This window comes from Cydia pomonella, chromosome 2, assembly GCF_033807575.1.
Source record: "Cydia pomonella isolate Wapato2018A chromosome 2, ilCydPomo1, whole genome shotgun sequence".
Classification (NCBI taxonomy): Eukaryota; Metazoa; Arthropoda; class Insecta; order Lepidoptera; family Tortricidae; genus Cydia; species Cydia pomonella.
This window is the reverse complement of record NC_084704.1, coordinates 11,337,487-11,355,835: the sequence shown is the minus strand read 5'-3', so window position 1 is coordinate 11,355,835 and position 18,349 is coordinate 11,337,487. Positions and strand designations below refer to the sequence as shown.

Below are 18,349 nucleotides of genomic sequence, written 5' to 3'. Positions count from 1 at the left end.
GTTTGTCAAAGGGCTATCTCATTTCAAACATAGACAGAGGGAGTCATACTATCTTTGTCTTACACTAGTACTAGCATCCAAAAGAAAAGGATGAGTATAGTTGTTTTTGTTCTTATTTACTGACAAATTGGTTTGACCAACCCAACTATATATTCTTTGCTACTGACAATTTGCCGAGCTCTGATTGGTCGATTGTCGCTTTAACTAAACGTCAGTTGGACGTACTTCTGCAAACAGGAACCAACCCACACGATGGCAGTTTCGAGAAAAAGTAGTTTTTGTTTAAAACGTGTAAACAAAAAACATGCGAAAGTTAAATCAAAAAGTTTGATTTAAATACCGAACAAATCCTTACTTTCTACAGTTTTTACTGGTAACTTGCTCAAAAAACAAAACGTATATCGTTTTTTTTTCTTTAAAAAGTCTATGGTTCCTGTTAACAAAAAAGATTCAGTGAGGGTTGGTTCCTTGTTACTTTACTAGTAGGTAATAAAAAAACCATAATAAGCTATGTTTTACTTGTTTTATTTAAAAGAATATAAAGTACAAACACTAAACAGTACTCAATACTCGTACATTATACAAAAACACTTAATTATTCAATAGTTTACTCAAAAACCGTTCTATGTTATCAAAATATCCAATTTTAACTTAAGACTATGAGAGGGTTTCTCAGGGATTGATGAAATAACAGAGACGTGTAGGTTTAGAATCAGTCTATTTGACCACTAACACAACAATCCGTACACTCACTGGTTACTTTACACACAATTTAGAGATTTAAGCCCAATAATCAGTTAATCTACAGTTTTACATTAATTATTTAACAAGTTTATCGAGAGCGCGATAGAGTGTGTCGACCGACAAGACAGAACCCGCCGCCATGCTGTTGCGCGGGAGCGGGACGACATTACTACTCCTAACGCTAGAGTGAGATAGATGGCTTTCGCTCTACTCCGTGTAGCGCGCCGGGAGTTGTCCGCGAGAGGCGCGCGCGGGTAATTTGAACGCGGTAGACGTTTGACCGTTGGTGTCATCTACGCAGTTTTCTATATGCTCCCCCTCTAGTCCTGGAGAACGCCCCCGCTCCTGGACTAGTACCCTATCATTCCTATCAGTATTAGGTGGACGTCCACGATTCCTCTTAGGAACAACAGGTCTTGGGGTATCGCCGTCGTTACCTCGGTAACGAGTAAGGTCCTGAGTGTGGTATCTTCCGAAAGAAATATCAGGTTGGTCGGTGCTAGCGATTGTATACGTTGTAGGGCTAACCTTCTCTGTTATGACGTACGGTCCATCGCGACGTGGGAGAAACTTTGCAGTTACATCCTTGGACGTGTTACTGAGCAGATGCGACTTAAGGAGGACCAAGTCACCTACCTCAAATTCCTCTGAAGGTCGGCGCGACGCATCGGCATACTCCTTCGCTTTATCTTGTTGGATCTCCACACGTTCCCGAATCCCTGATAACGAGTTTAAAAACGATTGGAGATACGGAGTTATCTGTGGGACAAAGTTATCTTTACCCAAGATAGCACGAAGGTCATGGATGACCTCTGTGGGTGACCGCATTTCCCTGCCGAAAGTCAAATAAGCAGGTGATTTCCCTGTAGTGCGGCATCTTGCACTATTCAAGGCGAACCGAATCACCGGTAATTTTCGTGGCCAAGAAGTGTGGTCTTCTTCCACGAGCTGTGCCAACATCGGTTTCATGTCTCGGTTCTTGCGTTCCGCAGGGTTAGCTTCTGGGTGATATAACGGGGCAAGATTCTGTTTTAGCCCTAGAGCTGCCATGCACTGACGCATAACTGCGGATATGAATTGAACACCATTGTCCGAAATGACTCGACGAGGTAGACCAAAACGCATAAAATACTCCTCGACGAGAATCACCGCACAGGCTTCCGCGGTGGCGTCCTTAAGTGCGTATAGCTCTGTCCACCGGGTAGCAGTGTCCTCGACAAGGAAAATCCACCTCTCCCCCTGGTCTCCTGGTGGCAATGGACCGAATAAATCCATGGCCAGCACTTCATTGCGCTGGTTCATGAGCGGTGTTTGCAGAAGACCTGGAGGCTTGGTATTTATGGCTTTGTAGCGTTGACAGTGTATGCAGGCTTTGACATAATCAGTGATTATTCTCCGCATACCTGTAAAGTAGTACAGCTGGGCAATCTTCTGGTACGTACGATCGACGCCAGGGTGTCCGGCTACCGGCGAGTCGTGGCACTCCTTCAGAATCTCTGCTCTGAGATTAATGGGTATAACGAGCTGTGGAGTCTCGCTATCTGAATCGGGGTTGTACCTGTATAGTACCCCTTGTTCCATCAAGTAGCCGCGCTCTGTCCATCGCCGAGATGCCACCTCGTTAGAACCCTCGACTTCTTTGACAATCTTCTCCACTTCGGGGTCAGCGAGCTGTTCGCGCCTCAACTCTGCTGGGTTTTTCGTTGGTAGGTCAACCACAACCGAGCAGACTCCGCAGTCCTCACGAGAGTCTCCGGAGCAGACTGGTCTACTCAGCGTGTCGGCTACCACGTTCGCCTTCCCGGGAGTGTATTCAAAACGAATATCAAAGGCCTGGAGTCTAAGGGCCCAACGTACTAACCTGCCTGCTGGTGACTTCAGTGACAGCAGCCAACGGAGGGGCTGGTGGTCACTGCCAATGACGACTGGCTGGCCGTCAAGATAAGGTCGGAAACGCTCTACCGCCCATACCACAGCGAGAGCTTCCCGTTCCGTTGTAGAGTAATTACGCTCCGCTGCGTTGAGAAGTCGGCTGGCGTATTCTATCGGCCTTTCTTCGTTTCCGTCCCCTTGCAATAAGACCGCTCCTAGGGCGTAATTACTCGAATCTGTCCGAAGAATAAAGGGACGACTGAAATCGGCTTGCACCAGAATTGGAGCTGTGGTCAGAAGACGCTTCAGCTCAAGGAATGCTTGGGTCTGCTCAGATCCCCAGATCCAAACTTGATTTTTCCTAGTTAAGCGTGTCAGTGGTTCAGAAACCTTCGAGAAGTTTGGTATAAACTTCCTAAACCACGAGCACGTTTGTAGAAAGGTTCGCAGGTGCTTCAAGGTACCTGGTTCCTTCATCTCGAGTACAGCACTCACCTTATCTGGGTCGGTGGAAACGCCTTGTTGCGTTATGACGTGGCCGAGGTACTTGACGTTTTCACGTGCGAACGCGCACTTCTCCCTATTGACATGGAGGTTGAACTCGGCCAAGCGTTTGAAAACTGCTTCGAGGTCTTGTAAGTGACGTTGATAACCTTCTGAAATCACCAGAAGGTCGTCTAAGTAAGCTAAGACAGTTACATCTTTTAATGCTGAGCAGGAACGTAGGCGGTCGATCAGCCGTTGGAACGTCGCTGGAGCATTCTTCAGGCCAAACGGCATACGCTTAAAGCGGAAGGTGCCTAAAGGACACACAAATGAGCTTTTATCCCTGTCCGCCTCCCTTAACATTACCTGCCAGTACGATGAACGAAGGTCAAGGGTGCTCATGTAGCAATCTCGCTTCGTATTCTGCAGCAAGTCATCGATGCGTGGCATCGGGTAAGTATCGGACTTGGTAATTGCATTCAAACGACGGTAGTCCACGCAGAAACGAATCTCACCGTTAGCCTTCGGCACCATCAGAGCTGGTGAACTCCAAGCTGACTCGCATTCTTCAATAACGTCGTCTTTTAACATCTTATCAATCTCCTTCTTCATCAGCTCTTTCTTGGCTGGATTGAGTCGATAAGCTGGTACTGCTATAGGAGGGTGCTCACCTGTTTCTATCCGATGCTCAGCATAAGGGGTTGGAGCTCCCCCTGGTGTGAAGACGTGTGCGTGCCTAGTAAGGACGCCAGCAAGCGCCTGACGCTCAGCTGGTGTAAGATGACTTCCCTCGTCATCCCGAAGAACGTTTGTGGTAGCACAGGTTACACTGGGCGAAGTAGGCTCGAAACATAGTTTATACTGAACCGTGTGGTTCCTACTGAAACACCATACTAACTCGAGGAAATCAATATCTACCCCAGCAGCAGTAAGAAAATCAATGCCTAGCAACGTTTCATTGTTAGTCGCGTAAGGGAATATTAGGAATGGAATCTTAACAATTTCCTGTTCTAATCGCACCTCTAATACGGTAACTAGTACTTCCATCGCACGCGACACCCCATCGGCCAACTTAATGTTGCGCGTTATCGTGCGGAGCGGGTGGTTTCGACGCAAGAGTATAGCATAGAGCGTGTGGCCCGCGACGCACCGCTTTGCACCCGTGTCTACCAAACCAGTGCCCTTCACGCCTAAAATCTCTATATTAAAAATCGGTCTTGTCGTTCGACCCACCGTCTCGCAATCCCCATCAACGTAAGTCATATACAGGTATATCAACTCATCGTCGGAAATCTTACCACAGTCCGCGCCAAAAAACGTGTCTACTTCCGTAACATCCCCGCTATTTGAAGGGTTAATACACTTTGACGCAAACGGTGAGTATTCATTATTATTACAGGGACGATTATTATTATTTACGCACAAAATTGAGTTACGACCGTTTGTTAAATAAAGCTCGTTTTGTTCACGACTATCCGTCATCGAACGTTTTCGCGCGTCTTCGCTTGAAATTACTGAATAATTACTAGAACACGTCGGAACTGTAATAGAACTAAGCGGTCCGCGGCAGCGAAATTGTTCGTTACATGAATGAGGGTTAGTCGTTTGCAAAGAATTGGTAGCACACGTAATATTTTTAACGGCTTTAGGTACAATTGAATGCAAACATTTCTCGCCTGTAGTAGCTGTGGTGGTACATGCAGGAATCATATTGCTACGAGGTCCATCGTAATCATAACAATGATGAGTAGTGCCATTTTCGACTTTATTACTATGCACCATAAGGCTCAAATTGCTGCATGTGTCACTCATAGAAAAATAGGCATTTTGTGTTCTATTTTTAGACGCGACATTGCACGAGTTGAAATCGACACTATAAAAGCTAATATCACTTGTTTCACTTATAGGTCGCACATTTGCACTATTTGCAGTGTTATTATTAGACGTGGACTCACCTGAGTTCATAAGCTTACGGCACTGGTCTTTGGAGTGTCCGAACCTTCGGCAGTACGCACAAACGGGTCGCTGCTTCTTCACAGACGCGTCAGCGACGGTGGTGGTGATACCGGTGCCGGGACCTTGCGCGACCGCCGGTTGAGTCGGCGTCGGCGGCGTGCGCGGCTGCGCGAGCGCGGACGATTGCGGCGCCCGGGGCGGCGCGGTCGCGGCTGGCGCGCCGCTGGCGTGCGATGTACCCGTACGCGCCGTGGTTGTCGAAGCAGGAGGCGCGCGTTGGTTCGAGGTCACCGCGCGGTTTGCAGCCTGCGGCGGTGTTTGTTTCCTCTCCCCCTCGTCGAAGGAATCCTCCACGCTTCGTGCACGGCGGAGTAGCTCTTTAAAGCTTGCGACGTCCTCCCTCCGTAGCCTCTTCCTTATCCTGCTGCTCAGGAGTCCATAAGTCATGTCGAGTTGCGCCTTTTCGGAAATATCTCCCTCGGGAAGCCGCGCGAAAAGGGAACGTATTCACGCCACAAACACGTCGGTGTTTTCCGTTTGCTGTGGCGATGAAAATATTTCTATGTATATGCGATGGGGCGGGCGGCGATCGCCGTAAGCACTTATAAGGTTCTCTTTAGCCTGCTGCCATGACGTAATTTGCTGCTTCACGCCCTGCCACCAAGTCGCCGCGTTTTCTTTTAGAAGGTATGCCAGACCGCGCAAGACATTTGTATCAGAAACCTGTGCGCATTCACTGTAGGCGTCTACTGCGTCAATAAATGCTTCCACTGACTCCTGCGGCTGACCAGAGAACGTAGTCTTGCAGCCCGTTAACGTTTCTTGACCTTGAGCTGTACACGACGTAGTACGCGACGATACTGACTGTAATAATTCTTTCAGAGCTTCGGTCTGCGATCGCTGTAGCGTCTCTATGATGTTTTGCACATTTTGAGTCGAAAACATAGTCATATCGGCCATTGCCGTAGTTACCGCGCTTTCTTCGCAGATCTCACCATCACCGCCATTTTGCTCGTCGTCGGTGCTGGGCTCTGTACTAGCCGCTTTTTTCGTTTTCGGCGGCATATCGACACACTCACTAAAGAAATGTACTTTCAACTACACTTTCGATCGAACTAGTTATTATTTCACGTTGGATGCGCCATATATGAGAGGGTTTCTCAGGGATTGATGAAATAACAGAGACGTGTAGGTTTAGAATCAGTCTATTTGACCACTAACACAACAATCCGTACACTCACTGGTTACTTTACACACAATTTAGAGATTTAAGCCCAATAATCAGTTAATCTACAGTTTTACATTAATTATTTAACAAGTTTATCGAGAGCGCGATAGAGTGTGTCGACCGACAAGACAGAACCAGCCGCCATGCTGTTGCGCGGGAGCGGGACGACATTACTACTCCTAACGCTAGAGTGAGATAGATGGCTTTCGCTCTACTCCGTGTAGCGCGCCGGGAGTTGTCCGCGAGAGGCGCGCGCGGGTAATTTGAACGCGGTAGACGTTTGACCGTTGGTGTCATCTACGCGGTTTGCTATAAGACATACTTAAAATGAGATCTGTTGCCAATTTTATTTTGTTACTACTCAGTGGTTTCTTCCTCAATTTCGAAGTCTGGTTCACCTGAAAAGCCTTCCAGGTCATCCTCAATATTTTCATCGGGCATCAATTTAACATATAAATCATGGTTCACCTGTGGAATCAGATGCAGAAGGCTTTTCAAGTCCTTCAACTTTGCATCTGGGATAGGCTTTCCAGATGGCCACAGGGGCTCCATTATATCCTTCGATATATTGGTCACCCTTCCGCGAACCTTTTTTTTTATGTCTATGGTTCCATGTGGAATAATAACGAAGATAATTTAACTAGGAACCATGTTGCTTGGGTCTTTTTAGAATAAGTATTTTTGTTTTGCAAACGAGAACCAACCCGCATGGTTCCATGTGGAATAATAATGCAGATACTTTAACTAGGAACCATGTTGGTTGGGTCTTTTTAGAATAAATATAATAAGCATATTAAACAACGTATCGGGTTACCATGTGACATGGATCTTTTTTATTTTATTATAAAGTTATAAACAGAGTGCTGGTAACTTTGTGACCATGATATTTTTATAGGTTATACTTGTCACATCACTTTGATATTTACAGGGTCGACATAAGGTGCATTTTACGGCTTAGCTGTATACTGAAGTAATTTTTTGACGTTGTGTGGGTTGGTTCCTGTTTGCAGAAGTACGTCCAGTTGTCAGTGGTTGTCGCCCATGTTTGTTTGAAAACTGAACAGCTAAAATTATTTTATTTTCAATCGCAATAAAGTGTTGATCGAGTGGAGTTCTTGTGCTTATCCTTGCCGTTTTATTTTGTGATTATCACCCAGTTCTGCAAGTATTTTTAGATAAAATACACACGGATGACAGGCTACGACAGATATATATATTTAAATAAACATTACAGAATTATAGACAATCATCTAATATATAACCTTTTTGTTATTATTCCAACACTCCCACTTAACAAAAACAAACTTATTAAAAACTTCTACTTCTCATACAAGAATAAACTTGGGAGTATAAATTAATACCTACTGCACTGCTTAACACGTAGATAAACCCAACAGCTTTATAAATTTATAATGTTTGTTGGCCACCAAGCCTTTTGTCAGAATATCTGCGGGCATTTCTAGTGTTGGCAGATATTGCAATTTAATATTGCTTTTAACAATGTTTTCCCTTAGGAAATGGTACCGCACATCAATGTGCTTGGACCTTTTGTGGAATATGGGATTGGCTGCAAGCTTCTGAGCTGACTGATTATCATTGAACACAACTATAGTATAATCATTATGAGTTATCTCATATTGCAGACGTTTAAGATAAATAGCTTCTTTACAGCAATCAGCTAGCCCCATATATTCAGCTTCGGTGCTGGATAAGGCCACTGTACTTTGCTTTTGTGTTTCCCATGAAACAGCACATCCTGAAAGCTCGAAAAAATATCCAGTATATGACTTACGATCTAAGGTATTGCTGGCCCAATCAGCATCTACATAGGCTTGCAGATGTGCATTGCCATCCTTTGAATATCTTAAACGCAAGTCTTTGGTTAGCTTTAAGTACTTAAGAACACGTTTTGCATAAGCCCAATGTTCTTCTGTGTAACATGTATTGAACTGGCTTAAATAATTAACTGAAAATACAATGTCCGGTCTTGTAAGAACAGCTAAATACATCATACTACCTATCAGTTGCTGATATGGCAAGGTCTTGTCGCAAACTTCACTTTTACTTGCATTCAGTTTAGGCTCAATAGGAGTCGCTGCTGTCTTACAATCAACTACATTAAATTTATCGAGAACCTGCTCTATATATCTTTCTTGATCAATGGTAATAACTCCGTTGTCCTGATCGTGGTTAACTCGCATGCCTAAACATTGCTTAATAGATCCTAAATCCTTAATTTTGAAATTTGTTGTCAATTCTTTTTTCAAACTGTTCATTTCATTTTGACTATCTGAAAATATGAAAAAATCGTCTACATACAACAATATCACAGTTTTAGAATGTTCATTAATTTTGGTAAACATGCACGGTTCCAATGATGATTTTTTGTAACCGATCGATTGTAAAGAATTGTCAACCCTTTCATACCATGCTCTGGATGACTGTTTTAAACCGTAAATCGCTTTGGTTAATTTTAAAACCTTGCTGTCATCGTCACACTCTAAACCTACAGGTTTTTGCATATATATTTTCTCCGACAAATAACCATTAAGAAATGCAGTTGTCACATCTAAGTGACATGTACTTAGATTTAATTTGACAGCTAATGCAAACATTAATCTTAAAGTTGAATGGCGCAAAACAGGAGAGAAGGTTTCCTCGAAATCAATGCCTGGCCTTTGGGTGAAGCCCTTAGCCACTAGTCTGGCTCTATACCGAATGCTGTTATCTGCATTTTGTTTCTTTTTAAAAACCCACTTACATTTTACTATAGCACCATCATCTGGAGCGTTAACTAACTCCCAAGCATTGTTATCATCGAAAGCCTTCAGTTCCTCTGCCATGGCACGCTTCCACTGCAAACTCTCAGGTCCATAAAGTGCATCATTGAGACTTACCTCACTACACGGATCATTGTCGCTTACATTTTCACCAGTAGCGCACCAGCCGTATCTGTTAGGTGCCTTCCGCACGCGCTTAGATGACGTAGCTTCAGTGATCGTTCGCTGCGCTGCTTCAACAACCCTCTCGTCTTCGACTGCTGCACCAGTCTTTTCTAGCGCTGTCATAGGCTCAATTTGAATTTCAGCTTGTTTGTCCTTTTTAGTTTCTGGCTCTGTGCTTTTCGTGGCTTCTGGCATCGCTCCCACTGTTTTTGGACTCTCTTCGAACTCTATATCTTTGCTGATAACGAAGTCTAACGAGTTATCATCGATTGTGATCTGTACCTCGCTTCTGAGTCCTTCTTCAATCACAACAATGTCTCTACTCGTTGTTATCTGATTGGACTGAGGATTATAAACTCGATATCCTTTTACATTGTCTGGGTAGCCCACCAAGATGCACTGGATAGCCTTTTTGTCAAACTTAAGCCTCTTCTCCTTTGGCACGTGTACCATGACTTTACTCCCAAATATCCGCAGATGGCTAACATCAGGTTTCTTGCCTGTCCATAGCTCATAAGGAGTCTTGTCATCTGTACCCGATACAACTGATCTGTTCCGCAGATAAACAGCTGTGTTGACAGCTTCTGCCCAATATTTCTTGGATAGATCCGCGTCATACAGCATGCACTTGGCTTTTTCGACAATCGTACGGTTCATACGCTCACAAAGTCCGTTTTGATTTGGACTGTACGGATTCGTTTTGTGATGGATGATTCCTGCGTCTTTCAGGTACTTTTCAAACTCCTTCCCACAGAATTCCATCCCGTTATCTGTCCTAAAAATACGAACCTTTCTGCCGGTCTGGTTCTCTACCATGGCTTTAAACTCTTTGAATGACTTAAATGCTTCATCCTTAGTCTTCAAGAAGTAGACATGGACCATTCTGCTAAAGTCATCAACTAATAACATGAAGTATCTCGAACCTCCAATGGATTTTACTTCAATTGGGCCGCATAGGTCTCCGTGAATGATGTCCAGCAAGCCGCTACATCTGTTCCCAACATGGTTGAACGGCAGCCTCATCTGCTTTCCTTCACAGCATACTATACAATTCTCTTTACATATCTGGGACTTATCTGTGTATGACATCCCTGTGACAGCTCCATCACGCATCTTGTTGAGGTCACTGCCGTTCAGGTGTCCAAAACGCCGATGCCACACAGTCCCTGTCGTCGACAACAAACAGTGAGAATCTTTCACATTCAGTTTGTATACTCCGTCAACGAGGTCGGCAACTGCCACTATTTCATCCGATTGATTGTGAATGTAGCATTTTTTATCATCAGCAAAACAAACTGTATTTCCCTTGCTAACCAATTGGCTTACTGATATCAAGTTCGTTACAAGACCTGGTACGCACAAAACACCTTTGACTGGAATGGTATATTCTGTATTTTCAACCAAGGTTGTAATCTGGATGTCTCCACAACATTTCACAGGCATCTTTGTTTCATTGGCTACCACAATTTCTTTAACCTCATGCTGATCCGAACTGTCTATCAACCAATTTTCGTTTGGTGAAAGGTGAAAACTTGCACCGCTGTCAATATACCAATCTGAACGACTGAAGTTACCACTGAGGAATATTGCACTAAACGCATTCGATTGTTTTTTCTTCGTCATATTATTTTCGCATTGATTTTTGTAATGTCCAGTCTGTTTACATCTGTAACATTTTACGTGCGACTTGGATGTTGACGGTTCTGACGTATGCGTTGTAGCTGATTTAGGCTTTCTGTTCTGCCAGGCTTTGGATGCAAATGCGCTTTGCGAACGATTAACTTCCTGTCCATCTTCAATATCAATAAGCTTCGTTTTAATACTATCTGCGGTTATATCAATGCCGGAGTGCTCGATTGCCATGATCATAGGAGCAAACTTTTCTGGCAAACCCGCTAGTAATAGGGAACCAACCCACTCGTCACTGATTGAGAAGCCTGTGCTATTTAGCCTTTGACCTGCTTCTACGATCTTAGTTACATACTGTGACATGGAATCGCAGTCCTCTAAACGAATTGAGATGAGCTGACGGAGAAGACCAATTCGCCGGGAGAAGCCGGTGTCGTCAAACAATTTTTTAAGTTTTAACCACAATCCGCTCGCACTTTTCTCTGTTTTTATATGAACATATAGGCTTGGATCAATGGTCAAAATTATTTTCGCTTTCGCCTTTGCGTCATTGGCATCGCCTTCTTTTGTCAGACATTCGAACATGCCTTCTAATATAAGAAAATTTTCAACGGCAAACGCCCAATCATCATAATTTTGCCTACCCTTCAGTTTTGGTATGGTGGATATCATTCACGGAGACCTATGCGGCCCAATTGAAGTAAAATCCATTGGAGGTTCGAGATACTTCATGTTATTAGTTGATGACTTTAGCAGAATGGTCCATGTCTACTTCTTGAAGACTAAGGATGAAGCATTTAAGTCATTCAAAGAGTTTAAAGCCATGGTAGAGAACCAGACCGGCAGAAAGGTTCGTATTTTTAGGACAGATAACGGGATGGAATTCTGTGGGAAGGAGTTTGAAAAGTACCTGAAAGACGCAGGAATCATCCATCACAAAACGAATCCGTACAGTCCAAATCAAAACGGACTTTGTGAGCGTATGAACCGTACGATTGTCGAAAAAGCCAAGTGCATGCTGTATGACGCGGATCTATCCAAGAAATATTGGGCAGAAGCTGTCAACACAGCTGTTTATCTGCGGAACAGATCAGTTGTATCGGGTACAGATGACAAGACTCCTTATGAGCTATGGACAGGCAAGAAACCTGATGTTAGCCATCTGCGGATATTTGGGAGTAAAGTCATGGTACACGTGCCAAAGGAGAAGAGGCTTAAGTTTGACAAAAAGGCTATCCAGTGCATCTTGGTGGGCTACCCAGACAATGTAAAAGGATATCGAGTTTATAATCCTCAGTCCAATCAGATAACAACGAGTAGAGACATTGTTGTGATTGAAGAAGGACTCAGAAGCGAGGTACAGATCACAATCGATGATAACTCGTTAGACTTCGTTATCAGCAAAGATATAGAGTTCGAAGAGAGTCCAAAAACAGTGGGAGCGATGCCAGAAGCCACGAAAAGCACAGAGCCAGAAACTAAAAAGGACAAACAAGCTGAAATTCAAATTGAGCCTATGACAGCGCTAGAAAAGACTGGTGCAGCAGTCGAAGACGAGAGGGTTGTTGAAGCAGCGCAGCGAACGATCACTGAAGCTACGTCATCTAAGCGCGTGCGGAAGGCACCTAACAGATACGGCTGGTGCGCTACTGGTGAAAATGTAAGCGACAATGATCCGTGTAGTGAGGTAAGTCTCAATGATGCACTTTATGGACCTGAGAGTTTGCAGTGGAAGCGTGCCATGGCAGAGGAACTGAAGGCTTTCGATGATAACAATGCTTGGGAGTTAGTTAACGCTCCAGATGATGGTGCTATAGTAAAATGTAAGTGGGTTTTTAAAAAGAAACAAAATGCAGATAACAGCATTCGGTATAGAGCCAGACTAGTGGCTAAGGGCTTCACCCAAAGGCCAGGCATTGATTTCGAGGAAACCTTCTCTCCTGTTTTGCGCCATTCAACTTTAAGATTAATGTTTGCATTAGCTGTCAAATTAAATCTAAGTACATGTCACTTAGATGTGACAACTGCATTTCTTAATGGTTATTTGTCGGAGAAAATATATATGCAAAAACCTGTAGGTTTAGAGTGTGACGATGACAGCAAGGTTTTAAAATTAACCAAAGCGATTTACGGTTTAAAACAGTCATCCAGAGCATGGTATGAAAGGGTTGACAATTCTTTACAATCGATCGGTTACAAAAAATCATCATTGGAACCGTGCATGTTTACCAAAATTAATGAACATTCTAAAACTGTGATATTGTTGTATGTAGACGATTTTTTCATATTTTCAGATAGTCAAAATGAAATGAACAGTTTGAAAAAAGAATTGACAACAAATTTCAAAATTAAGGATTTAGGATCTATTAAGCAATGTTTAGGCATGCGAGTTAACCACGATCAGGACAACGGAGTTATTACCATTGATCAAGAAAGATATATAGAGCAGGTTCTCGATAAATTTAATGTAGTTGATTGTAAGACAGCAGCGACTCCTATTGAGCCTAAACTGAATGCAAGTAAAAGTGAAGTTTGCGACAAGACCTTGCCATATCAGCAACTGATAGGTAGTATGATGTATTTAGCTGTTCTTACAAGACCGGACATTGTATTTTCAGTTAATTATTTAAGCCAGTTCAATACATGTTACACAGAAGAACATTGGGCTTATGCAAAACGTGTTCTTAAGTACTTAAAGCTAACCAAAGACTTGCGTTTAAGATATTCAAAGGATGGCAATGCACATCTGCAAGCCTATGTAGATGCTGATTGGGCCAGCAATACCTTAGATCGTAAGTCATATACTGGATATTTTTTTCGAGCTTTCAGGATGTGCTGTTTCATGGGAAACACAAAAGCAAAGTACAGTGGCCTTATCCAGCACCGAAGCTGAATATATGGGGCTAGCTGATTGCTGTAAAGAAGCTATTTATCTTAAACGTCTGCAATATGAGATAACTCATAATGATTATACTATAGTTGTGTTCAATGATAATCAGTCAGCTCAGAAGCTTGCAGCCAATCCCATATTCCACAAAAGGTCCAAGCACATTGATGTGCGGTACCATTTCCTAAGGGAAAACATTGTTAAAAGCAATATTAAATTGCAATATCTGCCAACACTAGAAATGCCCGCAGATATTCTGACAAAAGGCTTGGTGGCCAACAAACATTATAAATTTATAAAGCTGTTGGGTTTATCTACGTGTTAAGCAGTGCAGTAGGTATTAATTTATACTCCCAAGTTTATTCTTGTATGAGAAGTAGAAGTTTTTAATAAGTTTGTTTTTGTTAAGTGGGAGTGTTGGAATAATAACAAAAAGGTTATATATTAGATGATTGTCTATAATTCTGTAATGTTTATTTAAAAATATATATCTGTCGTAGCCTGTCATCCGTGTGTATTTTATCTGATCAGCATGAGGTTAAAGAAATTGTGGTAGCCAATGAAACAAAGATGCCTGTGAAATGTTGTGGAGACATCCAGATTACAACCTTGGTTGAAAATACAGAATATACCATTCCAGTCAAAGGTGTTTTGTGCGTACCAGGTCTTGTAACGAACTTGATATCAGTAAGCCAATTGGTTAGCAAGGGAAATACAGTTTGTTTTGCTGATGATAAAAAATGCTACATTCACAATCAATCGGATGAAATAGTGGCAGTTGCCGACCTCGTTGACGGAGTATACAAACTGAATGTGAAAGATTCTCACTGTTTGTTGTCGACGACAGGGACTGTGTGGCATCGGCGTTTTGGACACCTGAACGGCAGTGACCTCAACAAGATGCGTGATGGAGCTGTCACAGGGATGTCATACACAGATAAGTCCCAGATATGTAAAGAGAATTGTATAGTATGCTGTGAAGGAAAGCAGATGAGGCTGCCGTTCAACCATGTTGGGAACAGATGTAGCGGCTTGCTGGACATCATTCACGGAGACCTATGCGGCCCAATTGAAGTAAAATCCATTGGAGGTTCGAGATACTTCATGTTATTAGTTGATGACTTTAGCAGAATGGTCCATGTCTACTTCTTGAAGACTAAGGATGAAGCATTTAAGTCATTCAAAGAGTTTAAAGCCATGGTAGAGAACCAGACCGGCAGAAAGGTTCGTATTTTTAGGACAGATAACGGGATGGAATTCTGTGGGAAGGAGTTTGAAAAGTACCTGAAAGACGCAGGAATCATCCATCACAAAACGAATCCGTACAGTCCAAATCAAAACGGACTTTGTGAGCGTATGAACCGTACGATTGTCGAAAAAGCCAAGTGCATGCTGTATGACGCGGATCTATCCAAGAAATATTGGGCAGAAGCTGTCAACACAGCTGTTTATCTGCGGAACAGATCAGTTGTATCGGGTACAGATGACAAGACTCCTTATGAGCTATGGACAGGCAAGAAACCTGATGTTAGCCATCTGCGGATATTTGGGAGTAAAGTCATGGTACACGTGCCAAAGGAGAAGAGGCTTAAGTTTGACAAAAAGGCTATCCAGTGCATCTTGGTGGGCTACCCAGACAATGTAAAAGGATATCGAGTTTATAATCCTCAGTCCAATCAGATAACAACGAGTAGAGACATTGTTGTGATTGAAGAAGGACTCAGAAGCGAGGTACAGATCACAATCGATGATAACTCGTTAGACTTCGTTATCAGCAAAGATATAGAGTTCGAAGAGAGTCCAAAAACAGTGGGAGCGATGCCAGAAGCCACGAAAAGCACAGAGCCAGAAACTAAAAAGGACAAACAAGCTGAAATTCAAATTGAGCCTATGACAGCGCTAGAAAAGACTGGTGCAGCAGTCGAAGACGAGAGGGTTGTTGAAGCAGCGCAGCGAACGATCACTGAAGCTACGTCATCTAAGCGCGTGCGGAAGGCACCTAACAGATACGGCTGGTGCGCTACTGGTGAAAATGTAAGCGACAATGATCCGTGTAGTGAGGTAAGTCTCAATGATGCACTTTATGGACCTGAGAGTTTGCAGTGGAAGCGTGCCATGGCAGAGGAACTGAAGGCTTTCGATGATAACAATGCTTGGGAGTTAGTTAACGCTCCAGATGATGGTGCTATAGTAAAATGTAAGTGGGTTTTTAAAAAGAAACAAAATGCAGATAACAGCATTCGGTATAGAGCCAGACTAGTGGCTAAGGGCTTCACCCAAAGGCCAGGCATTGATTTCGAGGAAACCTTCTCTCCTGTTTTGCGCCATTCAACTTTAAGATTAATGTTTGCATTAGCTGTCAAATTAAATCTAAGTACATGTCACTTAGATGTGACAACTGCATTTCTTAATGGTTATTTGTCGGAGAAAATATATATGCAAAAACCTGTAGGTTTAGAGTGTGACGATGACAGCAAGGTTTTAAAATTAACCAAAGCGATTTACGGTTTAAAACAGTCATCCAGAGCATGGTATGAAAGGGTTGACAATTCTTTACAATCGATCGGTTACAAAAAATCAAAGGTTATGGGCTTAAATAATGGGGATAATAGTTAATAAAAACGTAAATGAGTATAAATTAAAAGTGTAAAGAAGAAAATACGAGAGGTAAGTAGCATCTAAAAGTTTTTTCAGCCACAACGGCAAAAACAAAAGATGACGTCTACAAATCACAATGTGATGCCGCAATTGGATGAGAAGCAAAATTTCTCTAATTGGAAGTTTAGAATTAAAACATTATTGGAAGAAAAAGGCGTAGTAAAAGTCCTGAACAAGGACCCGCCAATAGAAGCGAGTGAAAAGGAGAAATTTGAAAGTAACGACGCAAAGTCGAAAGCGGTTATTGTTCAGTATGTATCCGATAAATACTTAGATATAATAAAAAAGGCCAAAACTAGCAGAGAAATGATTGAAAAGCTAGAAGAAATATTTGAACGAAAGAGTGTATTCAATAAATTGTACCTCAAAAAGAAACTATTGACACTCAAGTGTACCGGAAACTTACAAGACCATTTCTTGAAATTTGACAGCATTATCAGCGAAATGGAAGCTGCAGGCTGCAAACTAGATGCAAGCGACAAAGTTGCGCACCTACTTTTAACATTGCCGGACACATTCGAGACTGTAATCACGACATTAGAAACAATGAGTGTAGACAAAGAACTGACAGAAGATTTCGTGAAGGCCCGTCTTTTGGACGCGGAACTTAAAAATGAAGGAAAGTCGTCATCCTCACAAGCCGAGGTAACCTTCCTAGCCTGCTTTAATTGCGGAAAAACAGGCCATATATCGAGCGACTGTTACAGTAATCGTAATAATTTTACCCAACAAAGAGGTCGCACAATGCATCGAGGCCCACATTCCTATAGAGGAAGGGGATATAGTAGAAGTTCATCAAGATACCCAAGGGGTAGATACAGAGGAAGAGGGCAAAGCCCACAATACGTGACAGACAAAGTAGCATTTATAGCACTTGCTGCCATTGAAAATTCAGACGATTTTATTCTCGACTCAGGTGCAAGTAACCATATGATTAAAAAGGAATGCTATAAATATGTAACCAACGTCAGAGATCTTGAAATCCCTGTAAAGATACAAATAGCAAACGGAGAATGTCTGATATCTCGAAAAAAGGGCATAATTGAGGCCAAATACGAAAAGTTTGAAATAGACATAGAGGTTTTACTGGTCGATGGATTGAAACACAATTTATTATCAATCCACAAGTTAACAGACAAAGATTTCGAAATAAGTTTCACCAAGAAAAATGTTTTTATGAAGAAAGGCCATGTAAACATAAGGGGCAATAAATACAAAAACGTATATATAATGCAAATGGATATGATTGAACCTGACAAAACTGAAAAAGCCCATGTAGCAAACGAAGCCGACGACTTATGGCATAAGAGACTTGGACACATAAATTATAATGATTTGAAACAATTAAACTTGCCCGTGCCCAAGAATATTTGTGATATATGTATCGAAGGAAAAAGTACGAGAAGAAGTTTCTATTACAAGGAATCAAACACAAAACAAATTGGAGATCTGATACATTCAGACTTATGCGGACCAATCGATCCTATTGGCATATATGGCCATAAATATTTTCAGGTCTTAGTCGATGACTATTCACACTTTGTTGTTGTGAAACTATTAAAAACAAAAAATGAAGCAGAAAACAATATAATAAACTACATTAAATATATAAAAACACAATTTAATCTAAAAACAAAGAGAATAAGAGTTGACAACGGAGGAGAGTTTAACTCAAAAAGATTTCAAAACTATTGTAATAATAAAGGTATTCGACTCGAATATACCACCCCGTATACCCCCCAGCAAAACGGGACATCAGAAAGGATGAACAGAAGCCTCTTAAATAAAGTACGGACAAAACTGGCAGAAACCAATTTACCAAAAAGTCTATGGAGTGAAGCTGTTACAGCATCAGCTTACGAAATAAACAGAAGTCCAACTAAAGCGCTCAATGACAAAACACCAGCCATGTTATGGCTAGGCAATAATGATTTAACAAGACTA

At 42.3% G+C, this 18,349-nt stretch overlaps 1 protein-coding gene across 1 annotated transcript; it reads right to left on the bottom strand.

Moving 5' to 3' along the window:
• Positions 1-936: 936 nt before the first annotated feature.
• Positions 937-6,415, bottom strand: LOC133534171 (uncharacterized). Its single transcript, XM_061873254.1, is given in 1 exon segment — positions 937-6,415. A coding segment is annotated over 1 exon segment (5,172 nt). The 5' UTR covers positions 6,124-6,415; the 3' UTR covers positions 937-951.
• Positions 6,416-18,349: the final 11,934 nt, after the last annotated feature.